This window comes from Etheostoma cragini, chromosome 21 (assembly GCF_013103735.1).
Source record: "Etheostoma cragini isolate CJK2018 chromosome 21, CSU_Ecrag_1.0, whole genome shotgun sequence".
Lineage (NCBI taxonomy): Eukaryota > Metazoa > Chordata > Actinopteri > Perciformes > Percidae > Etheostoma > Etheostoma cragini.
In genome coordinates, this window is record NC_048427.1 from 712,045 (window position 1) to 728,599 (window position 16,555).

The following is a 16,555-nucleotide window of genomic DNA, read 5'->3' on the forward strand; positions in this document are numbered from 1 at the left end:
CAGAGTCCAACCCCTATCCAGGAGTATGGTTCCAGAACCGAGACTATGCGTAGAGGTAAGCCCCACCAGATCTAACTGCGCTAACTAGCGCTCCACCTCCCGCACAAGTTCCGGCTCCTTCCCCCACAGAGAGGTGACGTTCCACGTCCCCAGAGCCAGCGTCTGCCGCCCGGGTCTGGTCCGTCGAGGCCCCTGACCTTCGCCGCCACCCATGTGGCTGCGCACCCGACCCCAGCGGTTCCTCCCACAGGTGGTGAGCCCATGGGATGACTGACCTTCCCATTTATTTAAAAATATAGGATAAAGCAAGGGATGCTAAGGAGCTGTCAGTCAGGACAGAGGCTTAGCGATGCTAACCATGTTAACACTGCGGACATTAAACTTGTTTTTCACCCTAAACGTTGACCCCCTCACAGTGTGTTTCACTTCATCAAAGTTAACTGAAATATGTTTGTCGCCTAAAAATGTTCCGCGTTCTGCCAACCAAGTTAGCTAGCTACTGCTAGCATTAGCTGGTAACTTAAGGGATGTCATCCGCTGGATGACTCACTTCAGAAGGGTTGAAAATCAACAACTTTCTCTCTTTAGCGTTTAGCTTAGCTCAGCGCCATAACCATAAACAACACTGGCTCCACCCTCTCATGAAAAATAATCACATCCAGTTTCAAAAACACCTGACACATATTGCTACGCCCGAGGCTTCAAAACCTCAGTCCACAAACCAGTGGGTGAAGTCAGGGATGCTACGTCCATTAGTTTGATCTAGTCTATGGACATAATTCAGATTGGTAATGAGGTTCTTTCTTTCATAGTAATACTAACCCGTGATGCTTTCTGCAACCTTTGCTATCATCTTTATCAGAGTATCCATCTGCTGTTTCCGCTGCAGGAACAACTTCAGATCCTTGTCTCTCTGAGCCAAAACGACGTCCGCATCGACAGGAACGCTCTGAGATTTGTTGTTATTCTTGTCTGTGAAAGACATAATGACCACAGTTTTAACAGTAATCGTAGAAGGCTGCTTGGGACGTTAATGCATGTAAAAAGGGTCATACACTGTTGATGAAGTCTCTTAAACTGCTCCTTATATTTCAAGCAGCTCTGTAGGTGTCCCAGGACCACGTGTCCCTGAAGAAGAGCGTCCACCAGAGTTTGCAGTGCAGTCTGACAGCTGTGGACAACCTGTCCTGCAGTGTCATCCACCTGGATCGACTTCCAATCACCTGGGCCAAAGCAAAAGCATCGGGACCATTATCACACTTTAATAGTACTGAGTAAGTAAGGAAATAAAAGCACAAATTAATGAAAAAAAGGATGAAATGAAGTACTGTGAGATAGCAGGTGGTTGATGGCGGACTGTGGATCCAGCAGCTGGTCTACAGAGTTGTGTCTGAATCGCGCTGCGGATTCAACCACAACAGCAGACAAGACAACCTCAGGGGGGGCCTTCACCTTAGAGCTGAGAGTCCGCAACAGGTCTCCCTCCTGCCCTCTCTAAAAATACAAAGGGTGATCAATCTTTTCCACTTTTACTATTATTTTGCTGTTAATTTACTTGCTTGGTTGAGAGAAAAATTAACAGGGCCTGAAATTAACACCCAGCATGGTGTCAAATGTGGGTGAATTTTGCCATTGGCGGGTGAAACTGTCAATCTACATGCCACGTTGGCGGTTAGAGAATTGTGTGATACATTTGTTTGTTTTTTGCCTTTTCCTTGGATTTGGGCTAAAGAAATGTGGCGGCACATCACTGGGGGTGACGAGGCTGAAAGAAGCAACCGACAAAAAGATGAGGATGACTCAAAGAAAAGTAAAAGAAGACTTTTTAAAACCAAGTGGGCGGTCGGCGAACGGCGAGGTACCTGAGTCGCTGATTTACACCAGCAGGACAAAACAAATGTACTGCAGTGACTGTGTGAGTTAAATCCATTTGTAATGGGAATGTTTTTTATTTTTTCATTTAACCCTTTACCTTTTAGCAGGCAAGCCAATTGAGAACAAATTCACATTTGCAACGACAACCTGGTCAAGACACGGCTTAAAACGTGCGATTGAGGACATTGAGTTACAGAACAAAACCTGTAGCAGTATACCTGTCCTTGACAGGGGAAATCAATAAATAAAAAGATATGTATTTACGTCTGTGAATAGAATTTATGACCACAGTTTTATTAGTAATCATAGAAGGCTGTTTGGGATGTTAATACATGTAAAAAGGGTCATACACTGTTTATGAAGTCTCTTAAACTGCACCTTATGTTTCAAGCAGCTCTGTAGGTGTCCCTGTAGGTGTATTCTAAGAGTTATTAATTATATTAATATCTTTACACTTAAATGTGTATTCATAAAAATTTCAACAACGAGGCTTGTGCATTTCCTGCATTTCACCTTTATGAGGCAAAAAAGAAATGGCCTTGTAAAAAGCCCGTGGGGCATGTGTGTGATTTTAAATTCCACCTTCCAATGGCTGGTGGCAAAAAAAAGTTCACTTCAGGCCCTGCTTATGAACATCTGGATGCAGGATCTCATTAACAGACATATTTGGCCCCGGGTAAGCATGCAGAATGATGGTTGAAGGTGAATATAAAGGTGTACCTGGCAGATTGCCTGGATAGCAGACTGACACAGCTCGTGGAAACAGGTCTGAACCACATCGTCGCTTTTTCTTATAGCTGCCAAGGACAACTCGAGGCAGCAGACCAGGACTTTGTCCTCCTCACTTGCCTGCAAAGAACAGGGTTTCTACAGGTTTCACCAAGTCTAATTTTTAAAGGCATTTTCTACCATTACGAAAATAATGTAAGACCTTTATCACAACATCAAAAAGTCAGATGTCAGAGCCTGGAAACATTGTCCATTCCCCAATTTCCTCATTGGTCTTAAAGAACTGGTGTCTAGATCAGCAGCAATATGAAGTGCATTTTGGTCTCATTTGATGTCGCAAAACTGCAAATTATGAAGTATATTTGGAGTAGCAACAGAAAAAATGGAAAAAATAAACAACATAAAGCGTAGCCGTAACATTTCAATGAGCATTAGAGGAAACATTACATTGAAGTAGGAAAATGAAGACCTAATTATTTAAGACCTAGAACACAACACTTCAATGAATTTAAGACTTTTCAAGGTCTACAATTTTTATTTGGAAATTTAAGGTGTTTTAATTACCCGTGAAAACCCTGAATAAAAAAAAAGTCCCTACTGCAACTAGACTCCTGGGATCTCTGCTGCTCTGGGTTTGAACCAAAGGTTTCGCTAAAACAAGACGAGTAAAGTCTGTTTAACACCAAAACGATTACTGACCTTGGAAATCCTCTTCTTTAGGTCTTTTTTCAGACTCAGCCTCCAACTGGATGAAACCCCTTCAAGAGAGCAGTCCACCTTCAGCAGCGAGTCCCACATCTGGTGATCCAACACGAATTATAAAGGGCATTATAGGGCTCAAACCTGGTTAAACTGCACGATTTAAATAAAATAAATACATACGGCTCATCATGTTGCTTTTTTATTTTTCACAAATGAAAGTCAGTTCATCTATTCCTTGTCATAGGTTAAGACATTTGCAGCACAAACACTGTAAACATTTCTGTTTCTTCCGTTTATCAGAGGGACTATGCATAATGCCAACTGTTTATTCTATATTAATCACTGTTTTCTTGCAGCGAGGTAACAAAACATACCACAACATTTGGGTGATTGGGTCAAATCTGAGTGAAAGGGGTTCAGATATGATGTTAACAAACCGAGTTTTATAGTCTATGGTAGGAACTGAGAAGTGAACAATAAGAAATGAAGTCAACTAAATAATCACATAAACTACTGAAACATATACTGTTAATGTGTACCTCAATTTCCTTTGGATAGGTGAGTGATTTTGACGTCAAAAGGTCTCTTTGCAGCAATCCATCTCTCCACTCGCTGATCTGCTGCTGCGCACCGCTGAGTTCATCCAGGAGTTTCTGCCGTAAGCTCTCGAACTCGTCGTCAGACGACTGAAAAGCACAAAACGGATACAGTGAATTTGACTTGTTGTTCCATAAGGAGGCAATCAGAGGACACATTAACAAGCTAATTACCTCTTTCCTCTGTTTAGCATTTAAAATCTCTCCCAGTTTCAACACCAGCTGGTAGGACAGGATGGCAGCGCGGTGACTCTGGACCAGTCGCACAATCGCACACGTGCTCTTCATCACACTGACGCTGCTCAGGAAGCATGGCTCCATGTTTCCGGATTCAACCAGTCTACAGACACAGCAAAAGCACAGGTGAGTAAGTACATATGTATGTAAGTTAGTATGCAAATTAGTATGTAAATTAGTAAGTAAGTTAGTAAGTAAGAAGGTACATAAGCGGGAAAACGTTTTTATAACACACCTTTCAAAATCAGGGTTACGAAGTAGATAGATAGATAGATAGATAGATAGATAGATAGATAAATAAGGTACTTTATTCATCCCAAGGGAAATTTCTAAGCATCCAGTAGCAAGACACCCACAACACAACACCACAGTGCATTATGGGAATAATCCAGATGTCCTTACCGGTCTTTCTCTTTGTCTACCTTCAGCAGTATGTGGGTTAGGGTTTTCTCTGTGAGCTGCATGCAACAAAAATATCACAAACTATCATTTTAAAGAAAAACTAAAGTTATTTTTAATAATAAATATTGTGATTTGTAGATTTTTTCCACCTTAACATTCTCCTGTGCTCGGTTGTTATCCCTGGACTCTCCACATCTCCGCAGCCTGTACAGCAGACTCTGGATCAGGTGTTCTGCAGGCATCCCCGTCAGGTCTGAAAACTCAGGAAGAGCCTCGAATGGGACCAGAGATGACCAGCTGATGGGCAGCAGAGGCGTCTCTCCCGCCAGAGGCAGGTGTGTCTGGATCAAAGTCAGCAGTCTCCTGGGAAATGGGAAAGATAAGGAGATATGAAAACTTTATATGTCACGAGTGACAGAACTTCTTTGACAAGGCAAGCTCAAATGAGATCAAAACAACACATAAAGATAAAGATACATATGGAAACAGTGTAAAAGCATTGCAAACATGGGCAAAATGCTAAATAACTGCAGAAAGAAGCCTGATTGGAGCTGTTAGATGCTGTGATGGTGATTTTTTTATACTGTGTATGTAAGGAGAGGAGTGTCATTTAAACAAAATGTGATGCACCATTTCTTGAAATGACGGTTTATCTGAGACAAACTCACTTTCTCTTGTCAGGGTAGGACTGTATATTCTCCCTGAACTGCTGGAATTTGACACTGTCAAGTCCAGACCAGTTGTCCTCCTCCACAGCTGGACCCACCTTCGCTGCGTGGGCCCCTGGCTGCCGGAGCCCGAGGAGCAGAGGAACGAGCAGGACGAGCTCGGACACCGTCTGCTGCACACAGAGGTTCATCAGACCCAACACCGTGCTGCAGGGAGAGACACAGAGAGAGAGAGACAATATGTTATACAGAAGAGTTAAAGCAGCACCTTCGAGTGATGAGTGAATAATTAAGAGTTTCACACATCAGTGTTTCTCATTTATTAAACCCTCATGTTGTCCCCATGTTGTCCTCATGTTGTCCTATATTAATGTTCTTTCTAATTCTCCAAAATAACATGATTGATTCCACCCAACGCTCTTTGCCAAGTACAAATCTCTACTTTCATTCATTTTGGGGCGTCTTGTTTAATTTTATAGCATTGTAAAACAAATGGAAGTGTTTTTGAAATAGTATTGAGTAAAAGTTGACATATTCCAGTCTGTGATTATCATCAACATCCATTCCTTTAATTTTAGTCTCAATAATTCCTAATTTCTGTTTTTCTTACTCAAACATTAGGTATAATTTCCTATAAATGAGGTTTATTGACCATAAATTCCAAAAATAACTGTAAAACTAAAGTTAATAAGTTAGTGTTACGTAGTGTTGAAAAAGGGACAAAAAACTTAAGAAGAAGTTAAAAACATCGATAAAAAGTGTCAACAAAAGTGTTGATTTCATAATTTCCACTCCAGTGTTTTCCCAAACAGTTCTTAGGGTTCCCCCATCTGCCAGATCCCACTGTAACCCCCGCTTACCCAAAGCCATTCATCAATTCCTCCGGTAACGACACGTGTGATGATTGTTTTTAATATCATGCTGGAAGTTTACTGAAAGCTTTTGAAAAGCTGTGTGAGGACCTCTTTTTTAGCTAAACTTACTATTGTGGATTTGGGAAATAACTGAGCCACACGTCCGCGTTCTTCTTGTCCATTTTGGCCTCAGAGGACACCAGGAGACACAGCTCGGCCCAGCCTTTCACTCCGAGGTTGATGCCACAGTTCCTGGTCACCATGAAGACAGACAGGCCCTGAACCAGAGGACCGGTGCTCCTCCAGCTGCCCGGGACCTTCTCCTTCGGCTCGCCTTTCAGAATCTGAACCAAAGTCTCAGAAACCAGGTCTGATGTCTGTGGATAAAGAACATTCAGTTACTGGGGGAACACTAGAGGTAACATCCATAAAAGGAGGAATCCAACTCTTCCTGTTGCACCAACCTTGACCACGGGGGGGCGGGTATTGTCTGGGAATATGGTCCTTGTATGTGCAGAACCCAGACTTGTCATGAAATGCTTCAAGCTGTCACTCAGGCTCTCTGTGCTCTGTCTGTCTGATGGGGTCCACTTCTGGAGGATTCTGTCCAGCAGGGTTCTCGCTGAGGCCTGCCAGGCGTCAGACACCTCCACACCTTTCGATCTGGTCCAGCCCAGCAGGTTAAAGCCAGATTGCCAAAAACTTTGTCCTTCCTCGCGAGTAATGAAGCCTTCATAAAGGTGCAGCTCTAGATGAAACACAGTCAGGTATGTGTTAAAGACTCAGAGCTACAGGGGTGTGTTGGCATACTAACGCTAGATGGTTTATTAACGTACCTTTAATGCTGGGATCCAGTGGAATATCAACATGTCTTTCGGCAACTGCTGAAATCTCTTTGACCCGTTGCTTTACAGCGTACCAGTACGTCCACCATGAGCCTCTCCTCAGGCTGCTTTCTTCAACGGACAGACTAGCTTCCACCAGATATCCTCCCTGTTTCAGTCCACTAAAAATGAAATATTGATTTGTTATAGTGATAAAATCTGCAGTGAAGTATGACAGTATCAGGACGGAGGTAGTTCAGTTTCAGATGTATAGCCCCATGGGAACGTTCCCCAAACGAAACACACCAGCTCTGTTTCCATCCACACGTTTTTATCCAAATTAAGTGATTAAGTGATAAGGCAACAAAGACAGATGGACGTGGATGGACGAGGAGACGAGAGACTTTCTGAATTTAATTTATCAGGAACCCGTGAAGGAAATGGCCGACAGAGGTTATAAATAAATAAAAGACAAGTTGCATCTGCACAGTCACAGCGATGTGTTGATAGCGTCATTTTTTTATTATAGCTCGATATGTTGCTATCAGCTGACACATGAGCTCTATGACGACCAACCAATATTGATCATGTGATGAGACGGGAGCCATTTTGTCTAGAAACACTTTGATTGCCAAAGTTTGCATTAATGTTGTGCGATTCAGTGTGAAAATGAATGGAAAGACCTTAAAATGTCTAAAATCAATTTGCTATGCCAACTTTGATTGCAAAGGCATGAGACGTCATCACCACAGGCTTCTTTTGGCTTTAAGGCCGTTGGATGGAAACACACTTTCACAAGATTTATTCACATGAGTTTTTGTACCGAACTTCAAGTCGATAATTGACAAATGGATGGAAACTTAGCTTCTGTCGTCTAAAATAGATTTTAAAATGCATCCGTTAACCGGGAGACAAAGTGAAAAAAAAGGGCTACAGGTACATACACCCTGAAATAATATACTCACACAAAATGCGTCATCTTAAAGGGTAAATAGTACCCTCCTTCGTAACACATCATCAACGTGTCAAGCTCTTGGTTGAATTTAAACTTCTTGTCCAGCACGGCGTAGATGTGAACGGTGAACATGGGCGTAGCCGGGGGGGGTCTCACTGGGCGTTGGTCTCTGTGGAGAGACAGAAGAAGACACCTTTAAGATCCCACACATCATCAGACAACGGGCCCCTGGGCAGGGACATGTAAGAGCCCCCCCCCCCACCCCTCCACCCCGTCTACATAGGAACACAACACCCAGAGTTTCAGATTCCACTGTTAGTCATTTTGCATCCCTTTGTGAATGTTTTGCATCTATTTTTAGTCGTTTTACTTTTCTACGTGGTTGTGTGCGTCCCTTTGTGGTCATTTTAGGACAGACCTGGACATCACTACGGTGTCTGCAGTATAAAATCACAGCCAAACAACAGACTCCATGTGGTCATTTGGCATCTACTTGTAGTAGTTTTGCTACTTGTAGTATCCTTTTGTGTCTCATTGTGGTCGTTTTATAATTCTGTTGCATCTATTTTTGTTATTTTGTTTCTCTTTGTAGTGTACGTGTATAATATTTGGTCGTTTTGTGTCTATTTTCAGTCATTTGGGGTCTCTCTGTAATCAGTTTGTGTTTTTTCAGGGATCTTGTGTCAGGAACCCTGACCCCTTAGCCTTCTGGCCATCTGAACTCCAACCATAGTATTTGATATAGTTAATATCATTCTTACTGTTTGCTTTGGGAGGTTTTAGCTGCTGCTTTGGAGGCTTCCACGTTGGACTGTTTCTGAGTCCCACCCTCTCCAGACACAATGCTGGCGTAAGACATGGGTTTGGCATCTTTTTGGCTTTTGGGGTCTGCGGGATCAGCTGAGACTCCTGCAGAAGGATTCTCCTCTTTAGACTCTTTAGACTCGTTCTCTGGTTTTTGCTCCTTGACTAAATCTGCTGACACTCTGTCGGTGTCTGGATCCTGATTTGGGTTTAACGGAGTCTGAACAGCGCTGTCTTCTTGCAGTTTGGGTCCAGGTGTGTGTTGGTCTTCCTTCAGCTGCGTCTCAGCAGTCTTTTCATCGCTCGTGGGCTCTGGTTTTGGCACAGGGAAGTCCGTCTGTGTTTCCTGGGTGTTCTGAGAAACAACTGGAGTCTGTGTGCATTTGTTTTGGCCTTGATGTGTCTTTGTTTGAGTCTGAACCTGCACCATCTGAGCAGCTTTGTGGCGTTGCTCTTCACCGCTGTGCACAGCTGGCAAGCTGTCTTCCACCCGGCGATCCACATGATCGGTTGCTATGGACACACTCTCCTGAGCTTGGCTGCTTGTGGTCTCCACAACCTCCATCCCGCCTTTTTCTGGGTCTTCACTTTTGACGTTTGCATCTCCTTTTGCGTTTGAGTTGCTCTGTTTTCTTCTTTGATTTCTCCTTCTCCTCCTCTCTTTCTCTCGGTCCTTCCTGCTGCTACTGCCTGGTTCGTGTTCCTGCAATACACATTAACATAACCTTTCATCACATATCTGCTGAGACAGGGCAATATATTGATATTATATTGATATCATGTTACTAAACTACACATCATCTTATAGTTTGGATATCGTGCTGCAGCACCCCCTTAGCGAAAGGTAGACAAAAACTAGACAATAATTAAAAATGACTGTATATCTATTTCAATGAACTTATTATTGATTTTAACCTACTCCCTTTTGATTTAATAATTTGGTTGGTAAGAGATAAACACATGATTCGATCAGAATTAAATGAATGTTGCCAAGAGCGCCTCTGCCACTCATTCATGAGGAGAGATAGGTAAGGTAACGTTCCCGGGGGGTCAACAGTACAGACGTTAGTCTTCCTGTAACATGGCACAAAAGCACATTTTGGATTTCTTCATTAATTCATCACGGGCTAAAACACCTGATAGACCTGAGGCAGAAAACTCCGACACCTTAACCGAGAGAAGAAGCAGCAGCTCCTCCACGCCTGCAACACACGACCAGGCAGCTATCTGCTGATTTCATTTCATTCAGTGAGGTGTTTTACACCCTTGTGTGTTTGTCTCAGTGGTGGAGCGTGTAGTGTAGCGGGCCTATTCTAACCACCGGCGTAGTTTTGGACCTGTGTCCTCTGTCACCTGTGCTTAGTTTGGCCCTGTCTTAGATTTGTTTTCCACTTGTGGAGCATAGTGACGGCTGCAGCGTGGTGTGTGGTGGTTGACTTCGGCTGAAAATGTCACTTCTGAAAATTGCTCTGCACCCCCCAACTCAGAATATGTCCCCCCGGACAATAATAAAGTGATTTTCTCCATGTCGCCCGCTCCAGTATCAACTTCTAAAATATTCCATTATGCTTTGAATACTGTCTTAAATCTCTTATAATGATAGCATTCCCACCTTGTTTCTTTCTCGGCGTCTTTTTGTTGCGACATCCTCCGTATTCAGGGGCGGAGCAGCGCTGCGACCCGCTCCCTCCTCCATCTGCACGGACTCTTCCCTCAGGGGAGTCCCTCCCCGTCCCGCCTGTTATCTGTCTTTGAACACAACATGCAGTTACATCCTCCACGCCTGTCTCTGTGAGACTCACTATTCCAGTTAGAGTACAGTCAGCAAGGGAACTGCCGCGTCAGCTGGTTTCAAAGTGTACTTCGTCATCTTTGGACGCAGGGCAGCTTTAATTGTATTAAAGAGCAGCTGAAAACTATCAAAAACATTAGTTAGAGAGAACATAAAAAACCCTAAAATTTAACAAGACAGTACTTGTACAGTAAAACTAATGGGAAAAAGAAAGCTGCGCAGTGAAATCTGTAAAAAAAATCTAATTAACTTTAAGTTTTGGTCAGATTTTCCCAGATGTGAACGTGCAGATGCATTTCTTTTCTTTATTTTTAAAGTCTGTAGCTTCAACACCTCAGCTAAGCCTCATGTACCAAATGAACGGATGTTTTCCTCTACTTTGGTTTCTTTCTTTCATAAAATAAAAGGGGTTATCTAAAATAAGCCGTGGGCTTCAGCGTGTTTCGGTTGCTAGTTTTGTGAGTTAGTGTGAAACGGATCGTTGTAAACATGTTTAATGTCTTTGGACAATTTGTCCTGCTTTGTTTATTATAATGTAAACCAAAATAAAACTATTCAGTCATCCCATTGCAGGCTCTAATACCAAACTAGGGCTCAATGTTAATTAATACTAATTACTCAATGTCCAAAACAAATTTCTCCTTAGGGAGACCAATAAAAGTACTTTGACTTTTTACTTTGACTAGTGTTGCAAATTATTTTTATTGACGATTTTTTTTCTCAATTTTTTTGATTTGGATTCTAATGTCAGAAAATTGTTTAAAAAAATCAAATGTCTTGTTTCGTCCAAAACTAAAACGCTGTTCATTACTGTCACAGAGAAAAGAAGAAAAATAGAACATATTCACATGGAACAAGCTGCATTCACACGTTGGACTTTTTTCATTAAAATAAACAAATTTAATCGATTAAAAAATATAATTTTATAGTTGAAATAATTTTATAGTTGACATAATCGACTCATCTTTACAACACTATCATAAGCACCCCCAAAGCTGCAAATACCAATTTATTTTTAAATTATTATCATCAATGAATATGTATTAGGCTTTAATAAAATTATAAAATGAACACACATAAATGTTTTCATCCAGGTTGTTTGACTTTTCGTTAAAATATGCAAAAGGTTATTTAATCAACAAAACTTAAAAATATATATAAATTCAACTTCTGTTTATAATGTATCACCTGTTTGCTGTAACCTTTTTTAAATAACTTTATTTAAACTGACAAAGTGCAGTTTACAAGGAGTCAGGTAAGCAATACTAGCACATGAACAACAAGTGTATTCACGTATGGAGATAACATATATTTACTGAATATAAAACTACAAACATAGCAATGCAACGAGACCAGAAAACATTACATTACAGACAAAACCAAAAATACAAGAAGACAGAAGTGTAGTCAGTCAGAGGTTTCAGGAAAAAGAGCCTCTACTCAGAGTTTTAATAGTGTTTGTTGTAACCTGAACTGACTGTAGCTACATTGTGTGACGCAGTGCATTTAAAAGTAGCAGGTTTATGCTAGGTGGACTCACCTGTCCAGGTCCGAGTTTGCACGGCCGGTCTGCAGGTCTGTCTCTGACGGGATTGAGGAAACGTTGGTTTTATCAGCTAGAACATCCCGTATGGACCTTCAAGGGAGCGGCGACAAATTCCTCACCGTACCCGAAGATGGCGACTCTCTTTCGGCCTAAAATCTCACTAAGAGAACCGTGTTCACTAGTCGGACATGACTCGACATATTAATCCTCTTTATCACAGTTCTGGTTTGAGATAATTTAAGGTAACACACTGTAGTTTAAAGGGTTCTCGGTGTTGAGTCAGTGATTTATTTTCTCGACGGTCCCTAAATCAGAAGAAGTCGTTTTCACTTTCATTTCCCCCAGAGTCTCATCTAACAAGAAACCTATCAGAACTAGTGCTGCGTTCAGGTGCTCAACGTTTTCAGTTTAATTTCTCCCAGAGTCTCATCTAACAAGAAACCTATCAGAACTAGTGCTGCGTTCAGGTGCTCAACGTTTTCAGTGTAATTTTCCCCAGAGTCTCATCTAACAAGAAACCTATCAGAACTAGTGCTGCGTTCACGTGCTCACAGATTTCAGTGTAATTTCTCCCAGAGTCTCATCAAACAAGAAACCTATCAGGCCTAGTGCTGCGTTCAGGTGCTCAACGTTTTCAGTTTAATTTCTCCCAGAGTCTCATCTAACAAGAAACCTATCAGGCCTAGTGCTGCGTTCAGGTGCTCAACGTTTACAGTGTAAATTCTCCCAGAGTCTCATCTAACAAGAAACTTATCAGGCCTGATGATGCGTTCAGGTGCTCAACGTTTTCAGTTTAATTTCTCCCAGAGTCTCATCTAACAAGAAACCTATCAGGCCTGATGCTGCGTTCAGGTGCTCAACGTTTTCAGTGTAAATTCCCTACATATCGGCAGTCTGGAAACCTGTTTGTCCAGGTTTTTCATGATTTAGGATTTGTATTTAATATTTCAATACATTTTTCTTATTATAACACGCTGTGTTTTGGGATTTACTGCATGATGCCAGAGGTAGTAGCATGTCAGTCAAGTTGGCTTTATTTACAATTTAAAATATGCCTACTTGTGCATTTATGGAGGATATTTTTATTTATAATTAAAATTAAAAGTCTAAAGAGAAGAAAAAAAAGAAGTATATATATATATATATATATATATATATATATATATATATATATATATATATATTATTACAGCCCTAGGAATAATCAGGCCTAAATAAAGTTAAAAGGCACAAAAGTTAAGTTTAAGCAAAAGTTAAAATGTAAAATAATTTAGAAAAAAATTAAGTTACAACAAAAAAAGGAAATTAAAAAAAATTATACCACATTTTATTTTAAAAATGATGAATAAAAAAATTCTCCATATATACTGTATATTTACAATATCATCATTTAGCTGAATCGACTTAAAATAAATGCATTCAATGACACACTGTTAGAATCAAATTCATGAAGATGTCACCCAAAAATGTTCATTACATTAATCAAATGAGCAAAAAAACTGTAAAATGTTCCTTTTTTTACAGTGTAAATACTGTTGAGTAATTTAATCACATGACGTTAGACAGTTATTACAGAAAGGATAACATTTATAAAACTGTAATCAGAAGCAGTGAGAACTGATGAGTTGATGAATAAATTAAAGTCCAATGCCTTAAATGGACCTTTGTCCACTTAAGTACCCTTACTTTAAATTGTATTAACAGTATTGTTAATACGCTGATATGTTTACCAAAACTAGTCTCGCGCTGCCAGGCCCTCCTCCACCCCCTGTGGAGGAGGGCCTAAGGCTAGTCCACAAAGCATTCTGGGATAGGAGAAATAGGTGCTCTGGGTTATTGGCGTTTCTTTAAACCAATCACAATCATCTTGGGCGGGGCTAAGCACCGGACGGAGCCCCGGTGCCGCTGGAAAAAAGTCTCCGGAAGGAACTTGTTTTGGTGGAACATAAGTACGTTTAAAAGTAGTTTTAGTCGTCAACAGAAACCTCAGATTGGACAGATAGTCTAGCTAGCTGTCTGGATTTACCCTGCAGAGACCGGAGGACCAGGTAACCATAGTCCTCAGATTGGACAGATAGTCTAGCTAGCTGTCTGGATTTACCCTGCAGAGACCTAAGGACCAGGTAACCATAGTCCTCAGATTGGACAGATAGTCTAGCTAGCTGTCTGGATTTACCCTGCAGAGATCTGAGGACCAGGTAACCACAGTCCTCAGATTGGACAGATAGTCTAGCTAGCTGTCTGGATTTACCCTGCAGAGATCTGAGGACCAGGTAACCATAGTCCTCAGATTGGACAGATAGTCTAGCTAGCTGTCTGGATTTACCCTGCAGAGACCTGAGGACCAGGTAACCATAGTCCTCAGATTGGACAGATAGTCTAGCTAGCTGTCTAGACTTTCACCAAAATAACAGCCTGAGTTTGACTTGGTAGCTAGCGTATGTATTTCACCACCAGATCAATAAAGTCTCCTCTTTATCCACTTTAATACATCGTAGATTATTAATAATATTTGTATAATTAATGTGAATATGCAAAGTAACTAAAGCTATAAAAATAGAGAAGTAAAACGTGCATTAGGCAAGTAGTTGAACATCGATTGATCCACAATTGATTGACAGATGAATCAACAATATAAATGTCAGTTGCAGCCCTAATCGTGATATTTGGAGACTATAAAAAAGCATTTTCCTGCATAAAGATATTATATAAAAGATATTACGTCACACCACAGAGCCTCAAGACGCTGTGTCTGTCTCTGAGATTCAGCGTGAACCAGCAGGTTTCAGGACTCTCCGAACCACCACCCTGGTTCTCCGTCCTGGAGGTGCTGCAGCCTGCGGACCCCCCGGCAGGGACCCGGGGGGTCGGGGTTCTCCTCGGGGGGGCGCGGGCTTCCTTCCCGCCCTCACGTCGTCCACGAAGGCCTCCACCCCGTCAAAGCTGGCCGTCAGCTCGGAGAGACGCTCCTTCAGCGCGTTGAACTCCTGGTAGAGATCTCCCAGGGCAACCGACAGAGGCTGGATCCTGGGGGATGGGAGGGTAGTAATGTGTACTTTATTATGTGTACTTTATTATGTATACTTTATTATGTGTACTTCAATGTGGGACGGGTTCTCACCGTGCGTAGTCGGGCAGCACGGTGTTGTGGTCGTGGAGCAGCAGATCTTTGACCTGCGTCATGATGGCGTATTTCCAGTTGTCTAAAACCAGCGTGAGGTTGGAACATCCTCTGCTGGTCCCTCTCTCTGCTGCAGCACATCCAGGAAGACCCCCGGGAAACAGATCCAGGAAGACCCCCGGGAAACAGATCCAGGAAGACCCCCAGGAAACAGATCCAGGAAGACCCCCGGGAAACACATCCAGGAAGACCCCCGCAAAACAGATCCAGGAAGACCCCCGGGAAACACATCCAGGAAGACCCCCCAGGAAACACGTCCAGGAAGACCCCCCAGGAAACACATCCAGGAAGACCCCCGGGAAACACAGAGTAGCAAGGATCAGCTCTGGGAGAGCTCATGTTATGCTTTTTGACCTTTTCCCTTTGCTTTGTCATATATCTTTTTATATATCTTTTTGGAAGGAGGCCTCAGGGAAGACCCAGGACTAGGTGGAGGGAAGTCCAGCTGGGAGGAGGCCTCGGGGGAGACCCAGGACCAGGTGGAGGGAAGTCCAGCTGGGAGGAGGCCTCGGGGGAGACCCAGGACTAGGTGGAGAGATTATATCTCCAACCTGGCCTGTGAACACCTCGGGACCCCCCAGTCAGAGCTGGTTGATGGAAGGGAAGGGAAGGGAAGTTTGGGGTCCCCTGCTGGAGCTGCTGCCCCCGAGACCCGATACCGGTTAAGCGGATGAAGATGGATGGAGGGATGGATGGAGGAAGGGAGGGAGGGAGGGATGGATGGATGGATGGATGGAGGGATGGAGGGATGGATGGATCTTTTTGGTGCATGTAATGGGTTTACAAAGTGAAAAAAGCCCAAAGTCCCCCCCCCAAAGGGACTTACTATCTCGTAGCAGAAAGTGAACGTTTTTGTCACAGAAGGGCTGGACTACAATATTACCAAAATATTATATAATTTATCATTTAATTTATACTGTTTATTGTTCCCCGGTGGGGAAATTACCATTTACAACAGAGCTGCTTGGAGCAGTTCTCAGGGAGATGGTGACCCCCTTTGTGCAGGATTTAGACTTCCATGCACAAAAAAGATAAATAACATGATGAAGGAAAGGGAAAAGCCAAAAAGCATAATAAGAGCACTTTAATAAGCTTCAGTGGTGGAACAAAGTTATTTAAATCAACACAAAGGAGAATTATTGTAAACGTATTTACTCTGCATGGTGGAATAATGTAGGAAAAGTAAAAAATACCACAGTATTTCTCTGAATTGTAGTAGAGTCTAAGTATATTCAAAAGTAACACAGATTGGAAATACTTAAGTACACACACATCAACATTTTACTTAAAGGTCCCATGACATGGTGCTCTTTGGATGCTTTTATATAGACCTTAGGGGTCCCTAATACTGTATCTGAAGTCTCTTTATATAGACCTTAGTGGTCCCTAA

General features: G+C 42.2%; 1 protein-coding gene across 2 annotated transcripts in view; it reads right to left on the reverse strand.

The window, feature by feature from the left end:
• rnf213b (ring finger protein 213b) overlaps window positions 1–12,033 on the reverse strand; it is a 46,655-nt gene extending 34,622 nt beyond the window's left edge. For both annotated transcript variants that reach the window (XM_034859982.1, XM_034859981.1), the window contains exons 1-17: window positions 11,979–12,033; window positions 10,259–10,397; window positions 8,604–9,349; window positions 7,853–8,011; window positions 6,900–7,069; window positions 6,528–6,811; window positions 6,193–6,440; window positions 5,210–5,416; window positions 4,691–4,904; window positions 4,542–4,597; window positions 4,077–4,242; window positions 3,846–3,992; window positions 3,304–3,402; window positions 2,596–2,724; window positions 1,329–1,494; window positions 1,056–1,223; window positions 823–972 (exon numbers count right to left, since the gene is read on the reverse strand). In XM_034859982.1, the coding sequence (XP_034715873.1) occupies window positions 823–972; window positions 1,056–1,223; window positions 1,329–1,494; window positions 2,596–2,724; window positions 3,304–3,402; window positions 3,846–3,992; window positions 4,077–4,242; window positions 4,542–4,597; window positions 4,691–4,904; window positions 5,210–5,416; window positions 6,193–6,440; window positions 6,528–6,811; window positions 6,900–7,069; window positions 7,853–8,011; window positions 8,604–9,349; window positions 10,259–10,342 (3,193 nt within the window). In that variant the 5' untranslated portion in view covers window positions 10,343–10,397; window positions 11,979–12,033. The remainder of the gene's footprint in view (window positions 1–822; window positions 973–1,055; window positions 1,224–1,328; window positions 1,495–2,595; window positions 2,725–3,303; window positions 3,403–3,845; window positions 3,993–4,076; window positions 4,243–4,541; window positions 4,598–4,690; window positions 4,905–5,209; window positions 5,417–6,192; window positions 6,441–6,527; window positions 6,812–6,899; window positions 7,070–7,852; window positions 8,012–8,603; window positions 9,350–10,258; window positions 10,398–11,978) is intronic.
• Between the last annotated feature and the right edge of the window lie 4,522 nt (window positions 12,034–16,555).